This window comes from Lutzomyia longipalpis, chromosome 1 (assembly GCF_024334085.1).
Source record: "Lutzomyia longipalpis isolate SR_M1_2022 chromosome 1, ASM2433408v1".
Classification (NCBI taxonomy): domain Eukaryota; kingdom Metazoa; phylum Arthropoda; class Insecta; order Diptera; family Psychodidae; genus Lutzomyia; species Lutzomyia longipalpis.
Genome location: NC_074707.1, coordinates 39,093,133 through 39,106,521, shown reverse-complemented (window position 1 = coordinate 39,106,521; position 13,389 = coordinate 39,093,133). Strand labels below are relative to the sequence as shown.

At 30.2% G+C, this 13,389-nt stretch overlaps 1 protein-coding gene and 1 long non-coding RNA gene across 4 annotated transcripts in view; both read left to right on the top strand.

Annotated features, from left to right (window-relative positions):
* Positions 1–13,389, top strand: part of LOC129787249 (sex determination protein fruitless) — a 112,043-nt gene that overhangs the window by 90,710 nt on the left and 7,944 nt on the right. For 2 of the 3 annotated variants that reach the window (XM_055822689.1, XM_055822690.1), the window contains one exon: positions 9,919–12,702. The exons of the other annotated variant lie outside the window; for it this stretch is intronic. In XM_055822689.1, the coding sequence (XP_055678664.1) occupies positions 9,919–10,310 (392 nt within the window). In that variant the 3' untranslated portion in view covers positions 10,311–12,702. Of the gene's footprint in view, positions 1–9,918; positions 12,703–13,389 lie in introns of those variants that run through there. 3 annotated transcript variants of the gene reach the window in all.
* Positions 3,020–8,709, top strand: LOC129787251 (uncharacterized). The gene is made up of 4 exons (XR_008750207.1): positions 3,020–4,224; positions 4,306–4,418; positions 4,506–4,570; positions 4,643–8,709. It is a non-coding gene; the product is annotated as an uncharacterized LOC129787251 (long non-coding RNA).

The window sequence follows — 13,389 nt, the reverse complement described above, 5'->3', positions numbered from 1 at the left end:
GCTCAATATATTATAGAAATGAAGAAATAATTTGTTAAAGTTTGCACTGAAATATTTGAATTCCCGCCAAAATAACCGCCGCCAAAAGCCGTCGCCATGACACCCAAAAAAATAAACTTCCATCGTCGCAAAATCCTACGACTTTTGTTGGACATTTCCAACATTACTCCATTTTCAGCTTAATAATATCGAGAAAAAGTTATAAAAATGAAAGAAAAACAGCTTACTACACTTGAATTTGTCTTGAAAAGTAACATTTTAGCTGTGATTCTTTCTTCAAAGAATCAATCTTCTTTGTACACTCAAAAATGCATTTTCTTTGTTTTAAATTGATAAGTAAATTCAATTTTCTATTTCTTAAGTTTAAAAAAAAATGCTCTTGGTGGTCTTAAGACATCGAAAATCTTAAAAATCATCAAAAAATATTACATTTAGTCTAAAATTCAGTCTGACTTAAGAAATCTTAACTTTTCTTAAAAAATCTTAACTTTTCTTTAAAAATCTGAACAAAAGAAGACTGTCTGAATGGTGAATTTCACCTTATATTTGGTAAACGTGTCGGTTATTTTGAACAAAAATTGGTGGTACACAGAAGCTGTGCTATTCTTTTCTTCAAAAGAATCACAGATAAAAGTGATTATATTTGGCAAAGGATGGACAATTTTTTCCACTTATGTTTGGAGAGGAATTCTTTTTTTTCTAACGCAAAAATGTACTTTTAGCTTTGGTAAATTATTTAATAGCGAGTTTTCCCAGCGGATTTCTTCTGCGAATGCTTTATTAAATGAAGGAGAATTAAAAATGCTACAAAATAATGAAAATAAAAATTGGTTACGTGGAATATTGGAGAAATAGGAAGCGAAAGAAAAGTTCACTGCCGGAATCTCGCGAGTTTTCTTCGCAGGAAAATGGATTAAATATATAATGTTAAGCTTTCAAAGTGCTTTCATTTCACATAGAAAGGAATTTACTAGAAAAGCTAGAAATTAAGAAAAAAAAATCAAAATGTTTTACACCAATAAAACGGGAAAATTCATGTATTTCTCAGCGCTTTTCCGGGAAATGAGAACGATTTTCTTGAGTGTTTGACAATTTCCAATGATAATTTAAAAACAAAATTTGGTTACGCCTTAACTCTTAAGGAAATTACCGTCATTTAATATCTCTTTACCGTCATTTTGACTTTTAATCATAATTTGACCAAACTTTCCGTCACTTTTGCTTTTATTACCTACATTTCTTCAAACTTATCTTAAGCTATTAATACAAAATTAATATTAATATTTTAAAAAAAATGTATTAAATAAACAAAATTAACATTTCAAAAAAGTGAAACCTTTAAATAGCGAATAAATAATATAGAAAAGAAGTACACTCACAGATTGAAAACATATAAATCACCTTTAAATAGCGTTTCGTGTCTTATGGAATATTAGAAAAGATGATTTTAAAATTGAAACTATCAGTAAAAGATTCGGAAAATTTAAAAAAAATTCTACTAAAATGCACCATAATCTAAGAATATTTTTTCTGGATTTTTATTATATTTTTTTTTATATATTTTTTGTAATGTAAAACAATTTTGTGAAATAAAATCGAGTTCATTTATTATTTTTGTTTAGAGCCAAATTATTTTTTTTTTAATATTTTTTTTTCACTTATAATGATTTTTAAGTATTTTTTTCTTTAAGAAGCTATTAAAAATATATTTTTTAATTTTTTAATAATAAATATTAGATTTGTCCAATACATTGTCCTGAAATTCCGCAGACAATGTCGGCGAAAGTTCTTTTGCTGGGTGCAATGAGAAAACTCGGTGACATTTCATGTCAAAGATTTTCAATTTCTGTCTTCAGAAGAAGAAATTGATCTATTTTCTTGCTAATTTCCAGCAATGCATGCCATGTAATGCCATGAAACATTGATCCAGATACTCTGGATTCTATGCTACCTCATATTTGTCCACAGCTAGAAGAAAATTCGCTGGGAAATTCCCTATTTATGTGAAGCTTCCCATTGTTTACATTTTTGGGGACGTTGCCGCGAGGTAATCGCTACGTAATAACGCGACGTCGCAAAATTACCTAATTGGTCGCGAAAATTACCAACGAATACATCTTATGATTTTATGCATTTTTAGCTATATTTACGCCCACGAATCCACTAAAATATCCTTGCTCTCCCATAAAATGAAGATAGAGCAAGTAATTTGATTAAATAATTAAATATTTGGGCTATTTTGGGAAGGTAACAATCTTCCATTGCGAGTGTGGTCGCGGTTACGTCGCAATATGACCATTCGGTTACCATGCATTCATGAGGTCGCGAGATTACCAAATTGGTCACAAATGTTACCATGGGGTATGCTTCATTATTTTTAGCATAATTTATCATTTTTATGCCAACCAATGCATTGTATTGTCTTTGCTCTTCTATAAAATGAAGATCTAGCAGGTAATTTGATGAAATAATTAAATATTTAGTCGGTTTTTGCAAGGTAACAATAGGTCATTGAGAGTGTGGTCACGGCGACGTTGCGCGCGACCATATTGCGACGTTATGCCTACCATTTGTTCACGACGTCACAAGATTACCAAATTAGTCGCAAAAATGACCAAATGTTCTATTTTGATAAAAAACTAAATTATTGAAGTATTTTTGAGGATAATTTGTATTGGTAATTCATATTTTCTCATTTTATGATTTTTACAAGAAAAATTGCATTAGAAATGTGAAAATTTTGTACAATTTGCACAAAAATGTTTTCATGGTAATTTTTGTGACGTAAAGGTTTCGTAACAGCGACGTCGCAGCCGCTACCATATCGGTTGGTAACAAGGCGACGTAAAGGTTACGTCGGCAGAACGTTGTGTGACCAAATCAGCTCTCTGGTGGTCACAAAATGTTACATGGGTTATTTGGTTAATCGTTTTGCAAAAAAAAATGAACAAATTGTCTGTGAGACCTGAAGCATTTTGGAAGGAATATTATTTTATTACACTCAGCGAAAACCACGTACCACGCAAGTTAACCCCGTGGTGCATATCACCACGATCGAGAAGAACCACGGAACGTGGGCATATTCACATCAAATCGTGGTACAGCTTTCAAAATGTGTGTAAAAATCACCGAAGAGCTTTATCCTCGAAAAATTAACCCATGAAATATGGTACTTGTGGTACTATTCACCTCGTATGATCACAAGCTCTGGAAATCAACCACGTTCGTGGTGCATTAGCTCACGCGTGATCCTACGTGGTATTTGTGACGTAAGAATTTCTATTGCCTCAAAAATTTAACCCACAATCAGTGGTGCATATGCCCATGTGTGGTTAAACGAGGTACTATAGATCTGTAAGTTATATAGACCTCAAAAATTTAACCCACACTTGGGGTGCATTTGCTCACACGAGGCTTTTACGTGATGCTTCTCATTTTTTATTATCATCTTTTGCAAAGAAAATCAACCCCACTTCGTGGTGCATTTGTCCACGATTGTGGTACAAGAGTGTGAACTTTATTTTTTTCACTTCGTTGTACCACATCGCCACAGTCACAGGGACAAACGCAGAAAATCAACCCTTATTCGAGGTGCCATTCGCCACGATCGTGGTGAAAGTGCACAATAATTGATTGTTAGAGAAATATTTTTAATTATTTTTATAATTAAACATTTTATAATTATTGAGTAATAAATTACAAACTTATAATATTTATTCGGTTAAATTACTTTTTTATATTATTTTTATAAAATTATTTATTGCGATTTTATTATTATACTATCATTTAATATTAAATTTAGTTAATTTTTTTACAATGGTCTCTAATATTTAAATTTTCATTTGTGCTGCAATTTATCTAAAATCCTTTGATTGGTGATTAATTATTTATAGGGTTTGATTAATTAATAATAGAAGTTTATATGAAAAATGCACCCATGATGACACACATTTCTAAGAAAAATATTTTAAAGAAACATGTGGTCTGCAGTGGAAAATTTTGTGCAAGGAATATTTTTATGATACGCAATAAAATGTTTGTTTGCATGGGTCCCTTTTTTTCTCATGCGTCCTCACTCTCATAGGGTCAAGATTTTTGTCTGAGTTACCCTTCTTTTAGTTTTCTTGAGATCGTTGGAGTGGTTAGAGTGAGTAGAAGATCAGTTTTGGAAATTATGTGATATAAAATTAAACAATCAATGTGATGTGCATCTTTAAATAATAGGTAAGGATCTTGTTTTTCTTCTTATGTGGTACTGTGACATGATCTCTTTCAATAAGTCATTTCGTTCATATCTATTCCCAGCTACCTCCTTCAAGTAGCGCAGCTTCCTCAATTGAAAGTGGAAAGGTGATCATACTCTTAAATCATCCTCATTGAAACGCACTAATTATAGTACATCCTTCACGAGACCGTTTGTAAGTAACTAAATTATATATATTTTACTACTAAAATAAACACGTAAGAAAGTATTCACTTTAAATCGAAACATTTTGTATTTCTAGAATGAGATAAACCAAAAAAAAAAAACTATCAAATCAAATGAGGACGGTGCCAAAAGCGAAACGAAGTGAGTTATATAATTATTAGGAAAAAATCTATATCTACATATTTTTAATAAAAATATATAATTATTTTTCAGTTGAAGAAATATTGCTGATGATGGATATCTTTAAGGAGAGTTCCAGTGTTTCCAGAAGGCAAAAGTCTTTACACTATCGACATTAAAGAAGGTGAAGGTTCATGATTTTTTTATGGAGAACTTTTGTAAAATATTTAAATTTATTAATTAATTTAAGAAACGCGAAAAAATAGTGCCTCTTTGAATAACACTGCATGGGATATACTCTTCACGCTCATTATTTTTAATGAGAAAGAGGAGTGCATCCTATATGTGACATTCTGTAAATAATCATTGGTGGTATTATGAGATAAAAATCATTTCCAAAAGAAATTGGAAGATAAAGATTTACGTTCTCAAATGTCTAGATTTTACGTTAAATAACATAAATTTTAGATTTTAATTTATTGAATAAAATTGAGTAGAATATCTCCGTTCTTACTTTTTGATTTTGCAACGTGGTTATATCTTCGAATACCACTAAATATCACGATAATAAATCCTTGCATTTGTGTCTGATTATCATACAATTTCGCGATTAGATTTACGTATATTCTGTTTCTTAAAGAATAGGCCTAATATTACTCAAAATTTACAATACATAATAAATATATATGTACATAATAAATGGATGTTTAATGTAATAATGATAATTTATATTTTTTGTTATGTTATATTTAAATAAATAAATAAAAACAAAATCAAAAATATTTTTTATATAATTTTCTGCACCACGAATGGGGGTTAATTTTCAGCGGCAGCACCACGATCGTGGTGAATGGCACCGCGAATAGGGGTTAATTTTCTGCGTCTCGACCACAATCGTGGCGAATAGCACCACGAATGGGGGTTAATTTTCAGCGGCAGCACCACGATCGTGGTGAATGGCACCGCGAATAGGGGTTAATTTTCTGCGTCTCGACCACAATCGTGGCGAATAGCACCACGAATGGGGGTTAATTTTCAGCGGCAACACCATGATCGTGGTGAATGGCACCGCGAATAGGGGTTAATTTTCTGCGTCTGCACCACGATCGTGGCGAATGGCACCGCGAATAGGGGTTAATTTTCTGCGTCTGCACCACGATCGTGGTGAATAGCGCCACAAATATGGGTTAAATTGGAAAGTTTTGAACCACAATTCGTGATCATTCGTGGTGCATATGACCACAGGAACCAGTTTGCGTGGTTAAATATGTGACGCTTTTTTGAACTTTCAACTTTCAAAGTTTTGAACTTTTTCGTAAAGCTGTGTCCAAAAACCACGTGTGGTGAAATGTGGTGATATTAACCACATTGCACCACAAATAGGGGTTAACCCAATTTTCACGTTTTCGTGGTGCATTTAACCCACATTTGTGGTGAATATGCCCACGTTTTTCGCTGAGTGTATTATTTGCAATGGTTCATCTATTGATTTATTAAATTTGGAATATTTGTCCGAACTAAATTGATTTTGTTTTCTTTAATGATAAATCTATTTTATCTATTGAAAAATGAGGTAAAAATATCACTGAAAAATCTGAATTTGACGATAAGGGAAATTCTTGGAAAAATATTCTCCAAAAATTATGAATATTCGTTGTTTTTTATTTCCAAAGTTTTCCCAATCACTTGTACAGATCCTATTCATTCCATTAAAAGAGCTAAAGCTTCTTGAGCCTTAGGTCTGAGGAGGTTTTAAAGAAAGCATCACAATAAAAATTTTTTTTTTAAATCCTAATAGATTAAGATAGTTTTACAACCAATAGATCATATAAATTGAATTATAAATCATTCAAGATGCCATTTAATTTGCTGATGAAGCACAAAGAATATTTCTTGGTATAGAGATGATTTTTTCTTGGTAAAATCTCCTTGCTAGGTCAATCCCACCGAAATTATTCTTAAACCTTTCACGTTTTTTTATTCTCGTCTAAATATAAATTCCTTTCCATGTAAAAAATGCTCAACGGTGTATGCGTGTATGTGTTGTCCTTGCAAAAAACCAAAGATTTTCCCATCTTCATAAATTTATCTATTATGTTCTTTTCACCCAGCAGTAGATATTACATATACCCAACATTGCGCCAAATTCCTCAAGCAAAAAAAAATCCCCAATTTATGTCAAAACCTTTCTAAAAACGATCTCTTTTATTTTATTTTATGCTGGAAATCACGATACATGTTGTTGCATGGTTATTTTTAATGAATTTTTGATTGCATGTCCAGGAAGATATTAAGGTATTTTCTGACATTTCTTCGATAATTTTTTTCTTTTTGTTTTGCTTAAAGAAAATCCATTCCGTTTGATTTTTCTTTATTCACACTGATTTTCTCCAACCATTTTAGTTGTATTGAATTTTTTTGATTTTAAAGCAAGGGGCATAGAAATGGCAGACTTTGTCGTTTTATTCTATTTAATATTCGGAAAATCTTTTCATTTTCTGATGAAATATTGGTAGTGTTTAAAGAAAATCAGATGAAGTGAAATTAAAATGAATCACAGTTCGTCTTATTTTTATCTGCGACGTTTCGATCTATTCAAAATCAGTCTCCATTTTAACTGGGAATAACTTTAAAGCAAGAAGATAATTTTAAATAACTCAATACGTTGTTGGTGACCAATAAAGGAAACCTTCATACATTTTCACTGCATTTAAACAATCTTAAATGAAACAAATAATTTTCTAATCGTAAAAATAATTTTAAAAAATAACCGGTTTGAGACAAATAAATTAAAGAAATTCATAGAGATAATTCAAAAATTCGAGGAATCTGTATTTTATATTTACCAGCTATATGCCCCTTGCTATAAAAAATTACTGTTTTTTGGGTGAGAAAAATAGGTACAATATTTAAGATAATTTCTCATATTTCCATTATCAATTTATTTCAGTATAATGTAAAAAAAAGAAGTATATAAAGAAGTTTTAATTGATCAAGAGTTGATTTTTTTCAAAGGTTATATACAAATAAATACCTAATAGGGTTAAAATTATATTAGATGGAAATTGAAATGAAGAAGAATAAAATTGACATAACCCAAAGCTCACGATGTTTTATGAATTCACACGGAAGAAAAAAAGTGATGAGTGATGATTTTCTTTTGGAAGGTGAATTTGAAACTAGAGAGTCAATTACATTTTCAAAAAAATAAAAATACACCAAAATTTATAAATAAAACATTTTTCATTCATGTTTATTTCGCCAAAAAATTCCCTTCTTCGCCGATTTATAGTTTTAATATTTGTGTGATCAAAAAAATATCTCACAGTTGGTGCGCTTTTTATATGGAGGTACATGAAGGTTAAATGAAAACACAATTTTATATTTCTCAACGATTTTTTTTTGAAATTTTAATTAATAAAATCTCTCAACAATACTCGCATACTTCTGGCTCAGTAGTGTCTTTAATCGCGCGCTCTTCTCTCTTTTATTGTATTTTTAATATAAAAAAAAAGCAAATACTGAAATTTTTTCCACATTAACCCCTCTCGTATGCAGGAAAGTAATATTATGGTTTTTTGGTGCTGGTTGGTTAACTGATATATACATACAAAAATAAAATTCTTTCGGCATTGTACTTCCTCGCGAATAAATTTCAAATATAATCCTAAATTCTTTGTGCATTTTTTCTGTATATTTTTTCTCTTCTTTTTTTTCCAAATGGGTTGTGTGATTAATTGCTGTGTATGTTTTTATTTTAAAAACTATTTTCTTTTATCTCTCTGTTAATATCTTTATTTAAAAAAAAAATAATTTCTCTGTTAATGGAATGTCATGAATTTCTCTCTACTAAAAATAACATTAAATTAAGTCGGTAAACGAAATTACAAAGTTTTGAGGAAGAAACTATTTTGACAATAACATCACACCTTTGTTGACATTACAAAAGTTTCTCATAGGATATGGAAAATGGATTTAAATAAACATTCATAGAGAAGTTTTGCAAAAAGGAGAAAATTTTTTTAGGCAAAAAAAAATTATGGATGAGCTTAAAAGATAATGAGGTACAGAAGAGAATGTTATGAGAAAAAGGTCATGTATAATATTGTTTCAAACTAAAACCATAGAATTAAAAAAAATATCTTTAAAACAAAAAAAAACTTACTACAAAATGTATTTAGGAGTGATATGACTTGAATATTAATATGTTGGACGTAGGATATGATTATTATACTTAATAATAATGCAACTAATTAACGATTAATAATAGTGTATAGATATTAAAACAAAAACTATTTAATCTGTGGAAATAGCAAGATGATTTTAGTGGCATAATTTTTGCTCACTCATTGGTTTATGAAATTTCATATAAAAGATATTGTTGGAATTTTTTTTTGAAAAAAAGTCATTGGGTTTGGCCAATTGTATACATTGCTGATTTGCCATAACTACAACAAAGCTAAAAAGAACTCTGAAAAAAAAATGAGCTTTCTTCTCAACAACTAAATTTAAAAGGAATTTAAGCGCTTTTTATTACCTGTTTTAATTGAAATTTTTTTTTGAATATTTTTATTGTTTTTTGGGAAAGAATAGTCAGCGCAAAAATTAAATTTCCCCTAATTTTAATTTATAGAAACACCCCTAATTTTCCGAAATATACATAAAAGCTTTTTAAAAAGAATCTTTTGGTTTGCAGTTCTTCATCCTAATTTTTCTACATAGTAAGACTTATACTATTTCCTTCTTACCATTATCATTTATCACTTCTCAAAGAAGTTATAAATCTACCAAAAATAGTAAAAAAACAATTTTGAAAATCAAAAAGTGGACTTTCGGATGATTTTTCTTTTAAAGTTAAAGAGGTGAATTGTTATTGAACACTAACTTTTTCTATTAGTAAAAGCACATTTTTCTTATTGCTCTTTTGATATGAAAAGTTGTAGAAACTTAATTAATTTTTAATAATAATTTTCTTTAATATTTCACATATTTTTGTCTATTTGATTTAACGTTTTTTTTTTAAGTTGATTTTGATTTATTAATTTTACTTGAAAAACGTTTGAGTGCAATGCATTGAATTGACCTCACAACTTAATGACTCTATCTTAAAAAAAAAAATTCCAACACGGTATCTCTAAGCCATATAGTTATATTTAATTTGAAAAAAATGCGTTCATATTTACATCTCCTCCTAGAAGAAGCATAGAATTTGCGCAAAAATGACTCAATTATTATCCTCTTTTGCCACCCCCATCAGATAAAGAAAATTTGCAAAGAAATTACAAAAACAAAAAAATCTCTTAACACAAACCTTAATCTCTGTTTTTGCCCAAATTGGTGATCGAAATCTCGCGTATTGTGTGTTGCAGGCTCAAAGGCCTGGCACATGCGGCTGACATTCGAGCGGCTATCCGGTGGCTGCAACCTGCACCGGTGCAAGCTGTGCGGCAAAGTCGTCACGCACATTAGAAACCACTATCATGTACACTTTCCGGGGCGATTTGAGTGTCCGCTGTGCCGTGCCACGTACACCAGGAGTGATAATTTGCGTACGCACTGCAAGTTTAAGCATCCCATGTTCAATCCGGACACCAGAAAATTTGAGAACCTCATGGCGGCGGCCGCTGTGAATGCACTGAGTGCAGCGGCGGCGCAGCAGCAGCTACAGCAGCAGGCAGCGGCGGCGGCACAGCTGCAACAATCGACGGCGACAACGTCCCAAAGTGGGGGCGGAGGCGGTGGCGGTACACCCACGGACTGATACTGCACCACCCGGGACACGGGCAATGGTGCACTACTCTGGAATCTCGACCAACACGACCATCACAGCCTCCTGATGCGCACTCGACGTGCAAAGAGTGCCGCCGATATTTTGTCGGCCGTCTACCAGCCGGCCACTACGCCACCGTCCTGCAGACCAATTGAGGATTCACCCGGAGCGGGTCAAGAGGGCGTTTTGGGATGCTATAGATAAGGGGAATAAAAAACAAGTATCCACAGCATAGAGAAAACAAAGGAGAGAGGACTTGCGCCAGGATCACGAACACATTATGCCGCGAGAAAAAATACTAACTTACACAAGAAAACCCAGATAAACCTATCCCCCCCCCCCCTTTAAATCTAACCATCACCAAAACTCTCCCTTAATATGAGAAATTTTCATTTAGAACTATTTTATCATTTTTTTTTATCACTCTAGGTTCCTGCAAACGGAAAAGCAAAAGAAAAAAAATATTCTGTAAATATCTCTAACCTACCCTCCCTATAGTGAATACATAAAACTATATGCAAAGAGTTTCTAGTAGAAAAAATACTACTTAATAAATGAAAAAGAAAATTTAGATAAAAATAGCCAAGAAAACAAACCACAAGATAGAATAGAGAAGGAAGTGGGGTGGCATGATTGATAATTTTGGGAAGAACTATTAATTTAAAAAATACAAAAAGAAATATTAATTTATTAGCTTGTAGGACCTAGCTAAAAATATCATAAATTCGAGAATTATGTTTTCCGGGGGAAACTGACTTTCCCTTACCTAGCTAAAAATAAAATTTTTATTGAATATTACGAGAACAAGATAAAATGACCACGTTATTAAAATTTATTCATTGTTTTTTTTTTTTTTTTTTTTAATTTTTTTTATTCCTCAGAAATTATAATATTTTTACTTCAATTTTTTTTTCATTTTTTTAAACAACTTTTTATTATTTTTATTAGAAATATTACTTTTAATCCTACCAAGAATTTCTTTTACTTTTTTGGAGTTAGGTAATTGAATAAAAATTCTGATCATAAAACACTCAACTAAATCTGATAATTTTCAATCGTACCACCCCTGCCCTAAATATTTCCTCTATCTAAATGGAGATTACTATTAAAAAAAAATAGTAAATTTTATGGGACATTTTTTTAAAACATTTCTTATAAATCTTTTAACTTTTTTATTGTTTAAAATGTTTAAATAGAGAAAACAAATTTAAAGACTCGACCACTTTATCAGTTCTTTTCTATCTTGTGTTCTATGCACAGTGAATAATTTTTTTGCCAGATTTTTTTGTCGCAATTTGCGTAAAGGTAATATTTTTTTAAAAAAGAAATGATGAAACATTTATAAGAAAAAACTCTCTTGCAAAATAATTTATATTACGTCTCTTTTTTTATTATATAAAAAAGTGTAAACTGTAGAAACTGAAAATAATTGTTACTATTTTCTATATATTCTAATAATTATACAATTTAAAGAAAAAAAATATTTATATACAAGAAAGCATTAACTGTAGGCATATTACGATCATATTGAGATACAATAGTTGATGATTTTTTTTATTAATTTTTTTTGTTAAGGAAACTCGTCACTGACGATTGCAATAACACGAAACGGGATTTTTTAAAGTAACTAATTTTTTTTGCTAGTTTTTAGTGGATTCACTTTATTTTTTCATATTTTTTTTAAACTAAATGTAATAGACAGTACCTTAAACAATTTTTTCAGCAATTGTAGATGAAAGAACACATAAAATACCTACAGATGGATAACTAAATGCAATATTAACTCAAAAGGATTATGTATTACTGATGTTAAGTGAAGAATGAAATAGTAAATTTTCATAGTAAGGTCCAAAAAAAACATATTGAGAGATATAGCAACACATTCTGCAGAATTTTCGAAAGAAAAATTCTAGTTATTTTCTGTTCAATTTTTCTTATTAGTAAGTCCGACATTAATGCGAACACAATTCATGGGAAATTAAGCAATTTTCGGCAATTTTTTTAATCCTCTTTTGGCAGTGTAGTGGTGGTGAAAAAAAAGTATAGTTGTTGTAAAAAAAGAATCCAAAAATTCCTTTCGGTTATTTTAATGAAGAAGAAGAAGTTTTCGCGAGGAATTGTAGGGACGTGATAATGGATGGAAATGTGTTGTTAGGGTTAGTTGATTTTTTTTTGTAATTTTTGAAATACATAAAATCATTTATAAGCAGAAACATAAAGATGTGATAGCAAAGGTATGGTGCTAAACCCAAATATTAAGAAGCAAAAGAAAAAATTGTGTAAACTAAAGGAGAAAAAAAAAGAATATGGAACAAAGTATGAAAGTTTATTCATAGATGAAGATATTAAATTGATTTTAATACAATTTAAACAAAAGAGAAAATTGATTGATAAAATAACGCCTCTTTGTTTTTTTTTTATTTCTTTAATTCTAATCGAACCGAACGTGCAATAAATAATACTAGTTAAATGTGTAATTAAAGATTTTAGAATGAAGGTAAAAAATGGATATTGAAATGGTAAAAAGCAGAAACCGATCGTAAGGAAAAAGGGAACTAATTTGATAGTTCCTCAGTTTTTTTTATTTGAAATGGAAATACGATGATGATATAAATAATAACCAAACGTAACCTAAATAAGAAAGAAAAAAAATGAAAGAAGATGAACATAAAATTACTCTAATTTTTTCATTAACCATAATGATTTATTTCATTAGTAATTAATTCATTGTAATGATTAAAATATCTACCTGATTTTTTGCGTTAATTTGTCTAATTGTTTTTTATATTATATAATATATATTTTCTTATTATTTTTGTCTTGTTTTCACTAAAGAGAAGAAAATCGGAGAAAAAAGTACTACATAGCTTTTAAGGGAGATTATAATTCTTTTTTTGAAAATGAAATAGCAACGGAATCCATATTTACTGGATTTTCTTTTTTATATATTTATCTCTTTTCTTAAATACAAAAAAGTCCTCGTTTAAATTGGCTTAGCTTAAATGATTTATTTAATTTGATTTTTATTTCAGAAAACTCTCGGTGATTTTTAAAATTACTTTTCAGTTTG